We start from the raw sequence: 21,616 nt of genomic DNA, 5'->3' as shown, positions 1-21,616 counted from the left end.
TTTCTGTATGAATTGCTTTGTTCACTAAATGTAAAACAAGCAGCAGCTTCTGCTTTACTATTCCATTTCTGCAAAAATACAGATATTAGGAAAAAAGGAGACAGGTAACTACACTGCAATCAGCCCACAGCATAACTGGACTGAAAGTAGGTTTTTATGTTGTCCAATCCAGGACTTGGATAATAAAGAAACAACTAAAGTCATAACTATTAAATGCAAGCTTCAATCCAGACTTATTGATAAATCACAACTGACACTTCCATCAACACTAGTAAGATGATGGCATAAAATAGCAATTCTTACAGCCACTGTTCAGAAAGTTTTATCTGCTTAAAATCATCATCCCAAGAGCATGTACAAAAGAATGATTTAAAATAGAAGGGGAAGAAGTTAATTTTTATGCATCATTTCTTCATGAAAAACAATCAGTGTAAGAAAGAGTTTCATACAAGTTCGGTTTAGGATGCCATTTAGTTAATTAACTGAGCCATTTTCATTAACAAACTCAATATTGACTTTAAAACAAAATCTACATAATTTCTTTAAAACGATGAATATTTATGAGCCATAGTGTCTCTGACAAAGTTGGAGTAAAGACTGTATTATTAAAGGAAGATGAAAGCACGCTACTAAAAATATGTATAGAAGATTTTTATTTGCGATGTAGCTAGTGTTTCATGTTTCCTTACAAGCCTCTCAGGATCTGACCTTGGCATGTGTTTTTGGTTTGGTTTTTTTTTTTTTTTTTTAACTTCTTAACAGCGTATTTGCGATATTCTCAAGTTTCATTTTTATTAAAAAAATCTTTTTTTTTTTCCATTGATGCAGAAGTCTAAAGCAGTCCACATATCCAATGCACCAAACAATTTTCTGCTTCATCTGGCTGTCTACCTTTTTAAAAAGCAAATAAACATATCCCCCACTCCAATGATTTGTTTTGTTTTTCTTGCATGGTAATATGATTGTATATATCACAGTATTCTGAATATCTGTATGCTTTTTATATTTAATATTTATAACTAATTGTCATTCATTCTGCTTTCTACTATCTCAGCAATTCTCCTTTGTCAAGGGTACCTTTTGAGCACAAGCCCTCCACCTTAAATGTCTGCTAAATAATCTAGTTCACGATTTTCTTTTCTCTGTCTTTGTTTCTTACTCAGTTCCAGAAATCCAGAAGCAGCCACAAAGGGTTTACAGTATGATTCCTTCAGTGACTCTTAATGAAGGATATTCTGAGAGGAAGATGATTTCTAAATAAAAGTACAATGCCCTAATTGTTCTTTCCCTGGTTTACAGCAGATAATACCACATCTATCCCTCAGGCTACATACAGCCCGGGAGGCAAGCAAACTCCAGCATGCACCCTACAGTACTGGTAGCTTGCCTGAACAGTCAATCAAAACTTTTCTCCCACGGAAAGCAGAGCCCCTCATATATGTTGGGAGGAGAAGAGAAAATGGCAGGCCATAATGCTATTCAGCACAGAGCTGGACATGCTGTTGCGGTGTCCCAAGGAAACACGATGTTACTTTATAGGGTATGATAAACCCTGATGTAGTTAAGAGCAATCTCTTCTCATGGTTTGGCAAACCATAGTAGTCCTATCTCCAATTTTGGTCTTTCCATGTGACAGAGTTCATCCTGCCTGTTGCTTTGTCTCACCATCCTTTTCTGCAGCCCTCCTTTTCCTTTTCAAGATCACACATTATCCAATTGCTTTACTTTCAAAACCATGCCCGGTACTGAAAGCTCAACTTCTGTGTGTAATCAGGTCACAGTGGCAATCAGTCAATAGCTAAACTAAACATATTGATACTTTCTTCCGTGCTGTTGCCTACATCTGAGAGAAGCTAAAAACTGTCATCTGCCAGAATGCCTGACAAGCAAAACGAAGCAAAAAGGCATTGCAATGAAACAAATGACAAATATTTATACAACATGTGGTACCTTAAAATGCAAGCTATAAACTTAGGATCGTTATTGGTTTTGCTCACGGAGTTCTCTATAGGAATGAAAAAAAACCCCGTTAACATTTTGTTTTGTAGAGGAAATGGATGTAATTGGATCTAAGATTTTAACACAGCAATAAAATCAGTATCAAACAGCAATTTCTGGCTATAGGCTACATAGAACAGTAAGTTAGATAATGAATGTATAGATAAACTGTAGTATTTCCACAGTAAATAAACAGGGATTTTTTTGCATTATCTTTGCACAGTGCAGATAAATCACAATGGGTTGGAATTTTATCTACAGCCAAATACTTACAGCATTTCCTAGCAACGAAGAATGTATTCTGTTAAAAATTACAAAAAAAAAAAATAATGTTGGTATTCCAATTCTAGTGAGTGATCTTGTCTGCCAAGTACTGAGCTGACAGAAAACAACCAATAATGAACTTGCTTTTCTTTTTGGTTGTTCTTCAGCAATTACCTGATTTAGCACTTTGAGGGAGGTGACAACTTTTCATTTGTAAGAAACATGCAGTTAATAGAAAAGTTGAGAGTGTGGGAGTTACCTTAGTTAACAGAGCTCAATGTACAATTAAGTTCAGTATCAAAACAACAGGCCATTCTCTGGGTGATGAAAATGATGAATTTTTGAAAGGGTGTTTTCAAAACTGAGAAAAGTGGCAAAAAAAAGGCAAGGCAAGAGGAAGGGAAAAGGGAAGGAGAGGCTTAACTTTAAGGTTGTTTCAGACTATTTTATTTGGGGAATTTTAATTATATAGGCATGTTGCAATACAGACAGGCCTATAAAATTAAAGTATAAACTTTACCTTGTAAACAGCAAATAGTAAAACATTGATTTTTATGTCCTTGCAGTCTTCCTTAATAGAAATGCATGAAACACCTGACATACAATGGCAGTGTCTGTCTCGGAACTTTAAAAAAGCCCAAACCATTGTCATTCATTGGTGTGTGACATTATGTGAACCATTGTTCATTGTATGTGAAATCTCTCTCAGATACATAGTTGTATAAGACAGACATGGACCTGTTGGAGCAGGTCCAAAGGAGGGCCACAAAAATGATCAGGGGGGTGGAACGCCTCTCCTATAAAGAAAGGCTGAGAGAGTTGAGGTTGTTCAGCCTGGAGAAGAGAAGGCTTTGGGGAGACCTTATTGCAGCCTTTCAGTACTGAAAGGGGGTTTATGAGAAAAATGGGGACAGACTTTTTGGCAGGGCCTGTTGCGACAGGACAAGGGGGAATGGTTTTAAACTAAAAGAGGGTAAATTTAGACTAGATATAAGGAAGAAATTTTTTACAATGAGGGTGGTGAAACACTGGAACAGGTTGGCCAGAGAGGTGGTGGATGCCCCATCCCTGGAAACATTCAAGGTCAGGTTGGATGGGTATCTGAGCAACCTAGTTGAAGGTGTCCCTGCCCACGGCAGGGGGCTTGGACTAGGTGACCTTTAAAGGTCCCTTCCAACCCAAACTATTCTGTGATTCTATGATTGTTGCAATGTAGAAAAAATGTGTAAGGGTTTGCCTAAAGCACCTTATTTGAAATCTGGTAATTCAGCTAAATCAGTATTACCTCAATGTAGCTCTTTTAGCACAAATGTCTTAGAATCATAGAATCATAGAATCATACAGGTTGGAAAAGACCTCTAAGATCATCGTGTCCAACCGTCAACCCAACACCACCATGCCCACTACACCATGTCCCTAAGGGCCTCATCTACACGTCTTTTAAATACCTCCAGGGATGGTGACTCCACCACTTCCCCGGGCAGCCTGTTCCAAGGCCTGACCACTCTTTCAGTAAAGAAATTTTTTCTAATGTTCAATCTAAACCTCCCTTGGCGCAACTTGAGGCCATTTCCTCTTGTCCTATCGCTAGTTACTTGGCAGAAGACACCAACACCCACCTCGCTACAACCTCCTTTCAGGTAGTTGTAGAGCGCGATGAGGTCTCCCCTCAGCCTCCTCTTCTCCAGCCTAAACAACCCCAGTTCCCTCAGCCGCTCCTCATAAGACTTGTGCTCCAGGCCCTTCACCAGCTTCGTTGCCCTCCTCTGGACACGCTCCAGCACCTCCATGTCCTTCTTGTAGTGAGGGGCCCAAAACTGAACACAGTATTCGAGGTGCGGCCTCACCAGTGCCGAGTACAGGGGCACGATCACCTCCCTGCTCCTGCTGGCCACACTATTTCTGATGCAGCCCAGGATGCCGTTGGCCTTCTTGGCCACCTGAGCACACTGCCGGCTCATGTTCAGCCGGCTGTCAACCAGTACCCCCAGGTCCTTTTCCTCTGGGCAGCTTTCCAGCCACTCTTCCCCAAGGCTGTAGCGTTGCCTGGGGTTGTTGTGGCCGAAGTGCAGGACCCGGCACTTGGCCTTGTTGAATCTCATACAGTTGGCCTCGGCCCATCGATCCAGCCTGTCCAGGTCCCTCTGCAGAGCCTTCCTGCCCTCCAGCAGATCAACACTCCCGCCCAACTTGGTGTCGTCTGCAAACTTACTGAGGGAGCACTCGATCCCCTCGTCCAGATCATTGATGAAGATATTGAACAGGACCGGCCCCAGTACTGAGCCCTGGGGAACACCGCTCATGACTGGCCGCCAACTGGATTTAACTCCATTCACCACAACTCTCTGGGCTCGGCCGTCCAGCCAGTTTTTTACCCAGTGAAGAGTGTACCTGTCTAGGCCGTGAGCCGCCAGCTTCTCTAGGAGAATGCTGTGGGAGACAGTGTCAAAGGCCTTACTGAAGTCCAAGTAGACCACATCCACTGCCTTTCCCTCATCCACTAGGCGGGTCACCTGCTCATAGAAGGAGATGAGGTTGGTCAAGCAGGACCTGCCTTCCATGAACCCGTGCTGGCTGGGCCTGATCCCCAGGTTGTCCCGGACATGGCTCGTGAGCACCCTCAAAACCAACCGCTCCATGATCTTCCCCGGCACCGAGGTCAGGCTGACCGGTCTGTAGTTCCCCGGATCCTCCCTCCGGCCCTTCTTGTAGATGGGAGTCACATTGGCAAGCCTCCAGTCGTCCGGGACCTCCCCAGTTAACCAGGACTGCTGGTAAATGATGGAGAGCGGCTCGGCAAGCTCCTCCGCCAGCTCCCTCAGTACCCTCGGGTGGATCCCATCCGGCCCCATAGACTTGTGAACGTCCAGGTGGCATAGCAGGTCATGAACTTCATCCTCTTGAATTATGGGGGGTTTATCCTGCTCGTCGTCCCTGTCTTCCAGCTCACGGGGCTGAGTACCCTGAGGATAACCACTCTGACTACTAAAGACTGAGGCAAAGAAGGCGTTGAGTACCTCAGCCTTTTCCTCGTCCTTGGTGGCAACGTTCCCCCCTGCATCCAATAGAGGATGGAGATTCTCCTTGGCTCTCCTTTTGTCATTAACATACTTATAAAAGCATTTTTTGTTGTCTCTCACGACAGTGGCCAGGTTGAATTCTAGCCGGGCTTTTGCCTTTCTAACTTCCTCTCTGCACGACCTAACGCGATCCCTGTACTCTTCCTGAGTTGCCTGACCCTTCCTCCACAAGTGATAAACTCTCCTTTTTTCCCTGAGTCCCAGCCAGAGCTCCCCATTCAGCCAGGCCGGTCGCCTTCCCCGCCCGTTCTTCTTGCGGCACATGGGGACAGCCCGCTCCTGCGCCTTTAAGACTTCCTTCTTGAAGAACGTCCAGCCTTCCTGGACCCCTTTGCCCTTCAGGACTGTCTCCCTCTCGACCCTCTCGACCAGTGTCCTGAGCAGGCCAAAGTCCACCCGCCGGAAGTCCATGGTAGCGGTTTTGCTGGCCCCCCTCTTTACTTCACCAAGTATCGAAAATTCTACCATTTCTTGGTCGCTAAGCCCAAGCCGGCCTCCGACCACCACATCTCCCACCAGTTCTCCTCTGTTCGTGAACAGCAGGTCAAGCGAGGCACCTCCCCTGGTGGGCTCGCTTACCAGCTGCGTCAGGAAGTTATCCTCCACACACTCCAGGAACCTCCTCCACTGTTTCCTCTCTGCCGTGTGGTATTTCCAGCAGATGTCTGGAAAGTTGAAGTCCCGCACGAGAACAAGGGCTAGCGACTGGGAGACTCCTGCCAGCCTCTGGTAGAATATTTCATCTGCCTCCTCGTCCTGGTTAGGTGGTCTATAACAGACTCCCAGCAGGATATCTGCCTCGTTGGCCTTCCCCCTCATCTTTACCCACAAGCACTCGACCTCGTCATCACTACCATCGAGCTCTAGACAGTCGAAGCATTCCCTAACATACAGGGCTACCCCACCGCCTCTCCTTCCTCGCCTGTCCCTTCTGAAGAGCTTATAGCCATCCATTGCAGCACTCCAATCGTGTGACTCATCCCACCATGTTTCCGTGATGGCGACTAAGTCATAGCTACTCCGCTGCACAATGGCTTCCAGCTCCTCCTGTTTGCCGCCCATGCTGCGTGCATTGGTATAGATGCACTTGAGCTGGGCTGCCAATTTCTCCCCCGACAATGGCGTGCGGTCCCTAGGCTCTTCTCTAGAGAGCCTGGTTTTATCCCCGTCCCCCTCCGAATCTAGTTTAAAGCCCTCTCAATGAGCCCGGCCAACTCACACGCGAGAATCCTTTTCCCCCTGTGAGACAGCTGAACTCCGTCCGTCGCCAGCAGGCCCGGTGCCGTGTAAACCTCCCCGTGGTCAAAGAAGCCAAAATTCTGCCAATGGCACCAGCCCCTGAGCCACGTGTTGATCCGATGAGTTTTCCTGTTCCTTTCGGTGTTCTGCCCTGCCACTAAAGGGATCGAGGAAAAAACTACCTGTGCTCCCGATCCTCCCACCAGTCGCCCCAGCGCCCTGAAGTCCCTTTTGATCGCTTTGGGACTTCTCTCTGCAACCTCCGCACTGCCAGCCTGTATAACCAGTAGCGGGTAGTAATCGGAGGCCTGCACGAGACTAGGGAGCTTCCTAGTAATGTCCTTCACCCGGGCCCCAGGGAGGCAGCAGACGTCCCTGTGGGATGGGTCCGGCCGACAAATTGGGCCCTCGGTCCCCCTCAGAAGGGAATCACCAATGACAATTACCCTCCTTTTTTTCTTAGCGGAGGCAGTCGTAATTTGTGGGGCTGGCTGCCTCGCCTCGGGCAACCCCCTGGATGGGCCTTCATCTTCGTCCTCGTTCGTCTGGCCCTCAAGTTCCAGAGCCCCATATCTGTTGTGTAGGGGCAGCTGGGAAGGTTGAGGCGAGGAAGGCCGGCCGGGGGTTCGCGTGGCACCCCGAGCAGGGACCTGTGTCCATTCCCCTCCGTCGCCTGGGTCTCCTCCTTCTGCCTGGTGGCAAGAGGGCAGGGGTTCTTCCGCTTCTTGCGGAGCCTCCGTGTGCTTGATGATTAGTACTTTTTATATTCAAAGTACTTGGCATAATTTCTTAAATATATGGTGAATATATTCCAGATTCATATGGCAAAGAAGAAGATGGTCAGTAAGATAGTATCATATATATTGTATATATACATACATATATTTAATCTTTATTTTATTGTCTCATTTGTTAGTACAGACTTTTTACCCCTGCATGATTGTATTTCACAAATATTCTTAATTCTTTGCTTAAAGTTTAATGTGTAGTGAACAGAGCAGCAATGTGGCCTTATGAACATACATATAGACATGAAGTATTTATGATTAATATAAAAATAAAAAGAAATGTTTTCTTCCTATGTATCCTGTGGATCGTTATTAAATGATTTGTGATGTCATCAATTCAATCTAGTTCATCCTCACTTTTTAAGCAGCTACAAAATACCTTTGAATATGCTACAAATTAACAACGTTACCTTTACTGTACATATTAGTTGGGAGTGGCCATAGGAGAGTTTTGTCGCTTAGATTACGAATAGACATATTAATTCAAAAAGAACGCCAGAAAAGATTATGGGCTAGAGCAAATGCTAAGGGGTCCTGAGGGAAACAGCTGAGAAGATCTGCTCAGCTTCAACAGTCTCCTGACTCAACAGGACATACTTGTCAAACAGAGATGATGTCTAACACCATACTGATGGGTTTTACGGAGTGAGGTGAATCAGCACTGACCTAAGTGACCTAACCTCAATCTCCACTGAGGTCAGAAGTTAAAAAAAAGTTTGAGAATCCATTGCACATCCCATTCATGCATACTTACAAAAACAACCACCCTACAGTTTTCTGGTGTTCTGAGGTGGTAATTAATGAAGGGAAATTGAGTTAGATGCTACAGCAGTGATGAGTGATATAACAACAGTTAAACTAACTTCTTGGGAGAGAAAAAGAGATATCTAGCATCCTAGTCAGGTTTCCAGGTCCAGCAGTTATGAGCTTATTTTAACCAGAATATTTAAGATGCGCCCCTTAACCAAAACTTTTGAAAGAGCCAGTCACCTTAATTGTTTGACATACTTGATAGTTTTACCTCATTTGTCTCCACTGCAGTCCAGGAGAGCTCAAAGGGTCTCTCTTAGGACCACCATTTATAGGTTCGCAAGTGGGACACCTCTGAGTGGGACACCTCTCAGAGCTCGCAAACTCTCGAGTTTGCGATATTCAGAGGACCGTCACCGACTGCCACAGGACCTGGGCTGAAACTCTCCTTGGCCAAAACACTCCTCAAGGCTCAACCCTTTACCCGTTGAGAAATGCCGAGACATTTGACGTGAATGTTTCACTGATCTGGAGGGGAATTTTTAACAGGTATACCTTTTGTACTTTTATATATATTTCTGTCTCTGTGTGCGTGTATGTGAACCAACAGTAGGCATAATCTGTAATTAAGTCACTGTTGTGATTGTAGTAGACTCTACTAACTTACTTTGTAAATGTTAGATTAGTCAATGATTAAGTGCTGCTGAAATCTTATGATCTATCTTGAAACTGTGAATGAATATTAGACTGCTGCTAAACACATATAATCCCTTAGACCTAAACCGTTGACAAGTATGGGACTAGGAGTGTATCCAGCCACACCTAGACTCCTCTCTGAGAAGGAGTTTAGAAAGCAAGGGGGTCTACTCTGAACCTTGTGACTCAACTGGGTGGTTTCCTTATTCCTTGTATTTCCCCCATTCGATATAAACTGTTGACCAAGTGTGAGACTAAGAATGGATCCAGCCGCACCTAAGCTCCATCAGGAGTTGAGAGAGCAAGGGGGTCTTCTCTGAACCTTGCGACTCAACGGGAGGGTCTCCATTACCCTTTTCGTCCTCGGTCTGTAAATCATTCTAGCCCAGTTTTGACTCGATTTTCCTTTATATGTTTCATCTGTGTAGTAATAGAGTGAACCTTGCCATTGAACTCTGTTAAGTCATGCTTTTATAAATTTCTATTCAAATCACTTTCTGCTAATACCTTTGACGGTGATTTTTTAAGCGGCCTCTAAACCACTCATTCACGACAAACCTGCTGGATGCAGAGGTGGTTCTGAATGGCCAGAGCTGAGTGCACACCCTGATCACATCCTGGCCCTACACTGCGATAAGACCTAAGTGTGCACAAGCCATCCCCTTCATTTCCATGGGAAGAAAGCCTAGGCTTGGGGCCAGACTGAAGCTGTAGTGTCCTCTTCTCAGGCCCCTGAAATGAGGGAACCAGGACCTTCTAGTACGCTGCACAAACATGTCACTCTCCATAGGAGAAACACAAAAAACCTATGGTATGCAACTAAAGAAGGATACGTACCAAGTATAACTAAAGTTAAATCACTTTGCATCCATTTTTACAGTTGGAATCATTCCATAAGCAAAATTATTTCCTCAGTCAGCTCTTTGTTTCTGCTATTCAAAGAAGAAAGTAGAACTAAACAATGACGAGCCTTCCCAATTCACTTTATTGTCTGTGAGGCTCATTGGTTTGAACACAGGCCAGATGAACTGATCTGGTAGGCTATGTTACCTACACAATAGGGACGCCCAGCATCTTCTCTGTGGTTAAAATATCATAATATAATTTTATTCAGATTGGTTTATTTTTCTTTATTCTTAGAAATAAATCTTTAAGTTGTGTCTTTATCAAAATTCTCTCCTTTGAAGGACTTGAAAACTCTCTGCATTTCCTTTTTACCCCTTTATATTGCAGGACAACACTTTAACTTCCACTAAAGCCTGGGAATTTCTTATCCCTTATTAAGTGAATGATCTTTCAGTCTTCAGTGCTTGAAACTGTACTTCAATATGGCAGAATTTCCCCACTCAACTCCTTGACACAGGATGCTTTAAGTCTACATGAACTTAAATGATTTATGGTGCAATTTTGATATTTAATAGTAATTTCAAAATTCTTCTTCTATTAATTTTTCCAGATAGCATTTGAGATCATGTATATTTTTAGCTTACTACCTTTTCTTCATTGGTATGATCTTCTCTAGGCATTTTGATTTTAGGCATTATCAAGATGGCTAAATGGTGATGGTCAGTGGTGTATGGACCTTTTGTTTGTCCCAAATCATCCACTGGTATGTTCTCATGCAAAATGAAATAAAAGAGGATACTCCCTTCTTAAAATTTTATATCTTTTGGATGTAGTATGAATATAGCTCATCTCTTTGACCTCAATATTCTGCAAGCTGACTTGTACAGAATACTCCAGAAATCCACACAAAACCACCCTAGAAACAGATCCTTACGGTCATTCATCTGCATTTTGCCAGTAAGATCAAACATGCTCTTCCTAATCTGCTTCAATCTAAAATAAAGTATGATTGGCTATCAACATATTCTACACACGAAGGAACCCATAATATTGTAAGAACACTATTATTATCCGTATCATTTAGACCAATAGCAAAGAAAGTTATGATTATATTTTAAAGGATTTTCTGCTTGGTAGTTTTCACTACCTGGCTTCCTATTTAATCTGTTTTTTACATTAAAATTTTATATAATAACAAGGTAACAAGGCTCCCCGGAGGATTCATATCTAATACCCTAGTTTTCTGGAACAAAAACTGCATTCTGTTATGACTGATGCTTATATACAGAAGAATTTGCACTATTATTTGGTTCATTCTGAATACATTATTTATTTTTAATAAAAGTGAATATTCTTTCTCATCCACTGTTTGTTGTTTGGAGGTTTTTTGATGGTTTTGTTTGTTTGTTTTATCATCTATGAACTGGGTCATGTCCTAAGTTTTGGAAAGAAAAGCAGGTGATGGGGTCAATTTAGGGCTTCTTTCAATGTGATGCTCTTCACTTCTATTTCAGAAAAATTATTTTGCAAATTACCTTTGCTTCAAAGTTTTAGTAGATGCAGCGACTGTGTTTCTTTCACTAAATACCTTGAATGACAAAAGCGAGCTAAAGGAGTTGAAACATTTTTGTCCACCATTGCAAAAAAATAGATATGCTATGTAAAATTATTTTTTCTTTGAGATTAAAGCCAACTGATCAGCTATTGTTTTCCCTTGGTGATACTCCAGGTACAGTATAAATTACATATTTTTCAGTTCCTTCTGCTCCTAAGAACTGCATTAATCTGATTTTAATTTTGGTTTTATAAATCTGAAAGAATATGCATTTTTAAAAAATAGACTTTAAACTGAAAAAAAGCAGCAATTATATCAAATCTATGGATTTTTTTTTTAAGGTTGTAAAGCCACAGTTAAAAAAAAAAAAAAATCAGTGAATATCATACCATAGCAATATTCACCTCATTTGAATTTCATTTATATTTTGGTTGGGGGTCAAAAGCAAAACCAACACAGGTCTGTGTAGATATTCAGGTTCTTTTCAAATGTGGCACAATATTTTAAAGTCTCTTAGCGCTAATTTTCCAGATTTAAAGACCATTGCATCCAAATCTAAATCTTAAATCAAACTAGAAGTGATCTGTTAGTCTAAGTCTGATCTCTTATTTTATACACAGGAAATAACCAAATCTTTCAGTGTAAGTTAAACCAATTTATTTTCTTCCATCTACTGTGAAAACCTATACTTCGTCTTAATTGTAGACATTCATGGAGCTATTATAATCCACCATTCAAATTACATCAACTAACAAAAAAAAAAGATGTCTCCTTATGTTTTACAATAGTCTCCAGTTCTTTCTGATGAAAATCACTAGGATGACTTACAGTATAGCATGTAAAGTAGAACAAAAACTAATGTCTGAAGCTGCTAAAATGACTAAAAATTGCCTCTGATTGCTGAGTAGGTTGTAGAGCCCAGCTCCCATTGTGTTATGTCTTCTAACACATGCAATCCATTGTTTTCAAAATATCTAAGTATCTCAATAGCTTTAAATTAATACAGCCAGAAAACCTTCAGTATGTGTAGCCTAAAAAAATAGGAAACAACCCAAAGGGGTTATTTTACTCACTTGGAAGGCGAAAATAACTCAGCCATTCATATTAGGCTACAAATGCTTTAGTTCATACTTTCTTGTTTACCTTATTTTCACAATCTGTAAGACAACTTTATTTTAAGAAAAGAGGAAAAGAAAGAAAAAAAAAAAAGGCACAGCATTATCAATATTCCATGAGATCATAAGATCAATTCTTATGGTCCTGGGGAAAAAAAAAAAAAAAAAACAAACTCAAATAGAAAAAGCCACTTCTACTTATCTATGGAATTCTTAGTTGAAATGCACAGTCAGTTTCTCTTTTCACAACCTGCAAAAAGTGCTACAAGAGAATAAAAGTGAATGTAATTATATTTCTTACTAATTGAATGCAAGGTTTTGTCATCCTTGCTCTATATGTTTTCTTTTGAAAACAACAGTACATGGCAATTTTCTTAAATGACACAAAATGCAATCCAATTAAAGATATCTGGTTGTATTTAAAAGATTTATGTATATATGTGTATAACATATATCAGGTTTAGGCTACAAGACTGCTTATATATAAGGTTGTTTAGACTTATCATCATCATTGTATTTAAGAACAAAGATGAAAATTTTTAAATGGAAATCAAATTATGAATCATATGATACAACTTATAGGAAGTGGCTAAATTAAACTACATGTCATATTACTTGCCTCCACCAATTCTATTCCTGGAAAATAGTAGCTAACCAACTTAGTTCCAACATAACAGACTCCAGATCTTACTCAATCAAGTAAATAGCAAACCAGATTTTCTATTTAATGTTCCACACCACATATGAAATAAAAAGTGCTTTTGAATATACAGGTATTTCCTACTTCCTCAGCTTCAGAAAAAGGGAGGGTTTCTACAGACAGCAAGTAAAACAAAAAAATTTCGTTCCCTTCAAGATGGCTTCCTTGATTCTCCCCTGTGACTATTCAACTTCTTTATTGGTGTAAGGACTTGAGTGTTTTTCCTGTTTGAATAACAAGCTGGAAAAAGGGACACATCAAAACCTTATAGATCTCCATGCACAGAAGAAGTAGACTTTTAAAACCTTACATCATCCTGTGCTTAGGAGCAGAAGCTCTTCTACCATAATGTGGACAACATTACTGACTTGGAACCCAAAGATCTTTTCATTTTCCTCTCAGAAATTCAAAGATTTGCTGGCAAATAAAATTTATGTTCTCCGAAACAGAAACATTACTAAGGTGGGCAATTGTTGAGAATAAGTTTCTGTTGCCCAGTAGACTGGAACAGGAAGCATATCCTTGAATGTACTTGAGCAGCAGGAGTCTTCAGTTGTCTTTGCAGCAAGGTGGACACCCTAGGATGCCCAACCATAAGGAGTAGAAAATAAGATGCAAATACCAAATGGGAAGACTGAGTGTAACCCCATTCAGGTCTGTCCTGCATGAGTTACTGATGGAAATTTCACAGTTCTGTTATTTACTAAGGTTATCGTTTAGTTAAACAACCCTCCCCGTTACATAGGTAACAACTAGTGACAAAAAAGACCGACTAGAAAGTATAGAAATATGGATATATCTTACATATATCATATATTATCCTATTACCAGTAGGAATATTTCAGTATATCCTTGTTTATAATCTACATATCCACATTTTTTCTAGTTAGACTGAAAATAATGGTCAACACCAAACAGCTGACCTTCAAATTAAGCTTTAGACTAACAAAATCTCCAGAAAAATCATCAGTTTCAACATTATTTAACAGCCCCAGAAAGCTAAAGGCATATAAATTTTAATATAATTCGGCCTAAAATAAATTTTTAAAAGAAGGGTCATCAGCATTGTTTTACTTCTGTGTTGTGTTATGACACCTTCATTCCTGTATGCTTACCATGGCTGGGAAACAGCAATTTATCTTTACACTGCTAGCAAATTCGCCTTTTTAAATCTTAATTAGTGGTAGCTGCTAGCAACACTCAAATAAAGAGGAATGAAACTTATATATACTTGTTTCTCAGAGCTTGTGACATTCTCGTGTTCGTCCATCAACGTATACTTCAAACCTATACATCAAACTTAATTTTGCTATATGTGAGGCCATTTGTCAGTTGGCTGATAACAACATGAACGTGGACTAGACCTAATTAGCAATCTATGACAAACTGTCATAGGCAATTTAGCATAGCATAAGACTTTACTATATTTAAGGGAATTGGGTCACTTATTAATTGAAAGCAAATTCAGGAAAAGATCAGCCTTTTGATCCCCAAAATGCTGGCTATACTATTCAAATTTTGAACAGAAAGCACAGAAATCAAACTGTAACATTCACGTTCCAAGATCTTTTCCCCTCCATCCCACAAATAACAATAGTAGCAATTGTAGTAGTTTCAACTGTGGGCCCAAACTAAGTTGCATTGACATGCTGGAAATTTGATGTCATCACAGGTAATCTATGAATAATTACTACTCAAGGCAAGTTACTTTACATGAACTATAACCTTGTTATGACTTTGTCTTTCTGCACTTTCTAGGTCCATTTGTTTTTCTTTACACTTGATCAACCAAGCTAAGACGACCTACACTTTTCCTGGTGGTACAGAAAATGTTCACAAATTATAGCCATGTCACTCCACTCCATTTTTTTTTTGTCTATATAGTACAACAAATTGATTTGCTGTGGAAGTAAACAGTGAAATCGTCTCTTCAGTATCTAGTAATTAGTTCTAATACTAGCAGACAAATTAAAAGGCAGCAAAACAAAATGTCTCCATCAGGCACTTATAATAACCTTCATAATACATACAGTAGACGTTGTAAAGACTAAGGTGGATAAATGAGGAGAATGCTGATTTTGGCATCCAGCTTACTTTCAGATAATCTAGCTCATCCCTCTTGGCTGACACCAGACCAAGAATAATATTAGAGAGTAATAAACTCCTTCCAGCAAACCTCTGATTCCATGGTTCACTGGTCTCAGGCCTAATCTATCAATCCATTTACTGCACAGTAAACGGTAAGAAACCCATTACAGATCTGTTATATGCCCTGGCAGGTGGTATATGACAAGAACTGAATTCATCACAAACTCCAGGCCCTAGTATCCCTTTTGTATGCTTTGAAGCACTAGGTGGTTAGCTTACTTGGCTATCACAGCAGAAGATACTTTGAGCTTTGAAAATAAACAAAAAATTCCTGATGTGAAAAACAGTTATAAAACGCTTCATTTTTCATACTATTAAGACTTCACAAAGATAGTGTTATTTTCATTTTTACAAGGAATACTGGCTTTGGAGGGAGTACAATAAGTAAAACCAGGCTAGAATTTAAAAGTCAGGCTTTCAAATGTGGGCTTTAATCTTCATTCTCTGCTTAAACTATGGCTGAGGTAGCAGCCTATTAGAATCACTATTCAATAAAGTTGTCTAAAGAAATGTCATTTTAAAATTATTACTATCCAAAGGCAGAAAAACTCTTCATGTATCTATTCTCAAGGTCATCAGCACGTGATATAAACACCTAAAAGCAAAAACAATACTGAAGCAAAAGTAAAAAAGCTTCTTTTATGTGACTGCAATTCCTTTCATACTCAATTTCTTTTCTCGACTTATTTCCATTGCTGTAGGGCAACAGTTTCTGTGACTGTAAAGAAGGTTTGAACACGACTTATTTCAAATATGTCACCTTGAAGGTTAAGACTCGCAGGTGTTGTCCCCCATTGCCCTGCTTGGCAGATCAAGGCAAACCAAAAATTCGTCATAAGCTTATTAGATATTTGGCTACGTTCTTAGCTGGTGTAAATTGTCACAGCTTCTCTGAAGTAAACAGAATTACTCTAGTGTACACCAGATACGGGCCTACATTGCGTTATTTATTCAACTGTCACATATGTTTCGTATTTTGAAAATAATATCATCCTGCAATACAAGATAATCAGAAATGCTAGATTATTACATGTTCATTTCTAGCAGAAATGCCAAAAACCAAAACAAACAACTAGAAACAAAGGATTAAAGTATAAGACACACTCTTAGAAGGGGATGCAGAGACAGAAAAGCCCCAGAGAAATCTCTGTGTGATGATGTTTGTCCACTGCGCTTTGAGGAACACAAAAAATATATCCTCATCAAAACAACTGACTACAGAACCATCCTCAGGTGACCTACAGAAGTTCGCCTGATATAAAAGTGCCAGAGCTGTGAGTTTTGGCTCACAGTAAAATCTGTGGGGTTTTTTCGGTGCTTACAGATCTATCACTGAAGGAAGACAATGCATGTCTCTCTGTCAGGCCTACAGACTTTATTTCCATGACTTCTAGTTTTATTACAGACCCTAAAGTTTCAGAGGAGAAAGTGAAAAAATTAATTGAGGCCTTCCATCCAAACTGTGAGAAAAAGAAATAAACATGTAAAATAAAAAATAGATATTTTTCCCTTCAGCTTCATTGGAAAAATCCCATGACAGAAACCCAAAATGAGCTTCTAACTCCCTCCCCCCGCCCATCTCTCAAGATCATATTGGAAACCAGAAAAGCTTCAGAGAAAGAGAACACCTTCAGAGAACATGTATGGATTTGAGCCTTGTAATTTTCAAACTCAGTTTCTGTTCATTAAAAAAAAATACTGCATTTTTCAGATTCTTTAGATTCAGCTACCAAGGGACAGTGAGAACTTCTCAGTTTTATACATCTCCGTAGGTAGATAACTGAAATCAAAATAATGTGGTTAAGTAATGATCTCAAATGGAAGTTTAATTTTCTGGTTTTAGTCTTTTAGGAGTAAATGGAAGTTTTCAAGTGGTAAATTCCAAGCCCAATGTCTTGCCAGAAACATTACTAGATCCAGGAGACATAAACTTGTAAAGGGAATGATTCACTAAACAGTAGCTTTGTCCCCCATATTTCACCCAGACCTACTTTCAACAGTATTCATAGTTGCTCTGACTGTGACAAGTAACCTGGAACATTTCTGCATCAGCAAGCAGAAAATGAAAATGCAAAGTTTTTAGGTATATGACTAATCAGTAAAAGCTTACATTCACAGAGTACAGATTTTGTTACAACGTATCTGCAATTTTACTAAAAGTAATTTTTTTTTTCCTGAAAACTAATGTTGTCCTTTTAATACTACAGCTCAGATATTCAGACTGTGGTGCTTAAATTCAGCTCGTAAACAACACTATTTTGATTTTGAAACGTTCTGAATTCTTCTATATGCATTGATTTCAGAAGCCCATTTGTATAGAAAGAGATACTTCTGTCCAAGCACCCAAATAATGATTTATGTGTCCAACCTGGAGTTTGTGAATATGATCAATATTTATTATCCACTTTTGCTTGAGCCATTAGCTAATATTCTGAGCCTTGACAGACTGTTTCTGTTAGGAAGAAACTAATGGAAGTCCCACATCAAGTAAGTGTTCCTGTTTATTTCCCAGGTCTGTGCTTGAAATTCAACTGTGTTCACAGAAACAGTAACAAAAAACCACCATGATGTAATATTCTTGATCAGAAACTCTAGCTTGTCTTTTCAGTAAGGTACTCAGAAGATTTTCTCACCTTTTTTTTTCCCAGAGCTAAACACAAAGAATCCCTCTTTCTTTTTTCCCCCAGCATTCTGGTAACTTTAACAAATAGATACCACAGGTTAATTTCCCAGATTCTGATTTTGTATCAGTCTCAAGAGAAATCCTTCAGCTGATTCTACGCTGACCTTTTCTGACCAGACTAATCCATACCTTGGGTGGTGGTCCTCTGGACAATGCTTTCTACCATTTCTGCTACATGAGGTATAGAGAGCCCTCAAATTATCTACCTCTCTTTATCAGATTTGTTATTCATTGTCACCAGTTTCCAACACAGAAATATGCTACTTCAACAATAAAATACAACAAAATCCTCCCTTACTTCTCTCTGTGAGTATGGAGATCCCAGAAAACAAAATGAGTGGTACTTTGCTACACAGAAACGAGAACTCAAAGCTCAAGGTTGGAAGAAGCATGGTGGAACATGAAACAGTGGTTGCAGCTTCCACCTAGGGGTTGGGGAAAGGAGAGAATTGGGACGTGTTTCCATAAAGGCAATCGGCCATTTGCTACCGCCTCTCACACACCTGAGTCACAAAAGCTGGAATATTTGCTGTACTCTCAAAACAACAAAAATGATGCTTTGCATTCCACCCTTAAGCAGCAGACCTGTAATTTAGGGAGTATATTTGGATGCAACATCATCACTTCAGGCAGTAATGGTCTTGGTTTGCTGTCATTGTTTCTCAAGGCAGTGTACTACACGCATTTTTCTTCCTCAGGTTCATTATGCATACAAATGTCTCTTCATACAGAGAAAAATAATACATACCAGAAAATATATAATGCAAATATTTGCTGCAGATTAAAATTTTATACCACAATTATATCATTAATATGTCTAACCTTTAACAAGCGATGGTTAGCCTCTTTCAGTGTGTTCTCAAGCTTATGTTTTTTGTCTGGGTTCAGTGATGCACTTCCAAGTGCTATTCCTCCGGTTTCGTTTAATCGTTTCAGTATTCCCTTGTGTGGCGGTAGCTCTTCAACTCTTAACTAGAACAGACAAATACAGCAGTTAAGATGAACTGTGGTGGAATTTTCAGCTCTCTTATTTTCACCCTTATCGATTTGTGTATCAGCTGAAGGAATAAACTCAATTCCAGACAAAATAACCATTGCTTTCTGAATGTAGAAGGCTAAAACCCCCCAAAAGAGACTGTATTAGTGGATCAAGCCTAAAGATAGTCCTAAAAGCCAAAATACAAGGTTTCTCAGGATATTAATCACTGTTACAGGACAAATTCCACTTCTGGACACTCGATAGCTCATGTATATGAATTCTAATAATCTTTTAACATGGTAAAGAGCAAGCATTTTGAGGAAGGGTTTTAACATGTTCCATGCTGTGAACACAGTCACCCAGATGGTATGTGGTGAAAAGCCCTCCAGTCTAAACTCATAATTAAGAATTTTCATGTACGTTCATTAAAAAAAAAACAAGTAAAGCCAAAGGATGCAAGGCATCATCTAAATGTACCACTTCTCTATCACGCATGCAATTACTGCAAGCTTATATTGTCAAAGTAACTTGATACATCAAGTAAGGATAATGTAACTAAAAGACAAAGTTCTTCAAGTTTTTTGTTTTTTGTTTTTTTTTTTATTTATTAACATAATCAGGAAGGTATGAAATGAGCCACAGTGCAAGCCAACGCGTTATTATTTGCTGCATTAGGTTGTATTCTCCTGTGTAGCTCCAAAAGAACAAGGTGGACTGTAAAAATGAGATACAAATAAGAGATGTTAACACCTTTAATTTTGGATTACGTGTCCCTTGGGAACATCACAATTGGGAAATATTTGTGTATAAATGAGGACTGGGAGCCTTCATGGTTCTAAACAATCAATTTAGACTTCAAACCTGTAATCCTGTCTGCAAATTATAATATGCGCCTTATAAATATTTCTTTGCCTTCGTTCTGATATCCTCAGCAATGGAGGCAAAGCCTCACAAATTCTCTGTCCAACTCACTGACATCTTATGCTAAACAATCAGAGGGATAAACTCAGCACAAGGTTAAGTCTTCATTTCCTCAAATACTATGCAGTACTATTTATCTTATTTTTGTTTATTTAAAAAGAAACTTGAAGATAGATTTTTACTAAAGAATCTTTTTGATTTTTTTCAGATTTTGTTGAAAGAAGCATGGAAGAAACTCTGACGATTTTCCTTCAGATTCTTTAGTGCTCTATTCCATCACTTGCTGAATTTGTTCAACTTGGATTGGCATAAAGGATAACCAGTCCCTATCCTCAAGAGAGAACAGGAAACCTGTAGGCAGGTATTCTATAAGTAATTAATATGCATTTTCCAACTAGAGTTTAATTTATTATTGTGCAAGTTATTTAACATAATCATTCTGTTGGACACATTTCAGAAACTAAACAGAGCAACTTCTATTGGATGTATTTATTAGCAGTATCATAGTCTGAAAGCTCTATCATCTTCATGAAAATATTCCAGCCTTTAAAAACACACATTTAATATTCTGTTGGGGTTTTTTAAAAGCATTTTTAAAAAGTCACCTAGATGTTCAGTCTAGAAAATGTTGCAGAGATACTTTAACCAGTTGACATTTACAATTATGCATGCAATCCTAGATACTCTTGCGAAATACTGAATACCATTTCATAAGTGAGAAGTTATAAAAGATTAACAAGACACCTATAGAGATATTTATATAGAGATATCTGTTTTACAGATAAAACAGTCAAGTTCTGAATTAAGAAATGTGGATGGAAAAGATAATGATTAATTACCTAGTGACAGGGTAGGTATTTTCCTTTCACTACATTTTCCATTACTTTTCCGATTTTAATATATCAGTATATATTTGTACCTGGGGTTTGAAATTCCACTGCTTTGATTTATCTAAAAAAGTTATATGAATGCTTTGTTTGATGGCAGAAGCCTTGTCTGAAAATAGCATTTAATTTTCTTCAATGTAGAATTAATAAATTAAGGGAACATTAAGAATAAAATGCATGATACCTTTACTTTGCTAAGGCAGTCTCTTAACTGGTCTTCATTCCCTGGTTCGAGGGGAATACCAATAATTCTGTCTGCTTCCTCTAACCATAAAATCAAATTGTTCAAGTCCTCTTGAAATTCTGATAAAATATTCTTTTCTTCCTCTAGCCTGTAATAAAAACGTGAAATTAATGTTTCTATACATTTATTTTTATGTTGAAGTGCTCATCCAGACTAAAAGACTAGGGAAAATTAATTCTTATAACTTATATTAATTTTATAATTATTTTTAAAAGTGCACCATAGATTTTTTCATATCAAAATTATCAGACCAGCACCCTTTTAACATGGCATTAATGTATTTTAAAAGAAAAATTCAAGTCATAATTTGCAACGTCACTAAATTCAGCTTCTGGCTTACATATGGCAGGGAGCAAACAAACACGCTGGATCTAGAACGGTTAATAATTCAGACCAGATTTTTGTGTGAACTAACAGCAAGGAAACCCAGAGTCAGAAACTAAGAATTCTAGCACCAAATTTTACCAAAATGAATCTTAAAAAGTGACACTTAAACCATTTGGACTTATTGTACAAAGAGATATTTTGGTGACTGTGCCACATACTTTGTGTAAAGCATTCCAGTTGAGATCCACAAAAAGTAGGTAAAGTTTGTAGTCCATAAGAAGGAATAGGATAGGATTTATCTCACCTAGCTTTAGATGCCTACTTTGTCTACATCTACAACTTAGCTGTTGAATTTCTCAGCCAGATTCTCTTCACTGAATGCCAATTGGCATTTCT

General features: G+C 39.1%; 1 protein-coding gene across 2 annotated transcripts in view; it reads right to left on the bottom strand.

Moving 5' to 3' along the window:
- The window catches only part of DMD (dystrophin), a 1,244,291-nt gene that overhangs the window by 406,861 nt on the left and 815,814 nt on the right, over nt 1-21,616 (bottom strand). For both annotated transcript variants that reach the window (XM_075174519.1, XM_075174510.1), the window contains exons 46-47: nt 20,834-20,981; nt 18,685-18,834 (exon numbers count right to left, since the gene is read on the bottom strand). In XM_075174519.1, the coding sequence (XP_075030620.1) occupies nt 18,685-18,834; nt 20,834-20,981 (298 nt within the window). The remainder of the gene's footprint in view (nt 1-18,684; nt 18,835-20,833; nt 20,982-21,616) is intronic.

Source organism: Calonectris borealis, chromosome 1, assembly GCF_964195595.1.
Source record: "Calonectris borealis chromosome 1, bCalBor7.hap1.2, whole genome shotgun sequence".
NCBI classification, from domain to species: Eukaryota; Metazoa; Chordata; class Aves; order Procellariiformes; family Procellariidae; genus Calonectris; species Calonectris borealis.
The sequence above is the reverse complement of the archived record's forward strand: the minus strand, read 5'-3'. Positions and strand labels throughout refer to the sequence as shown.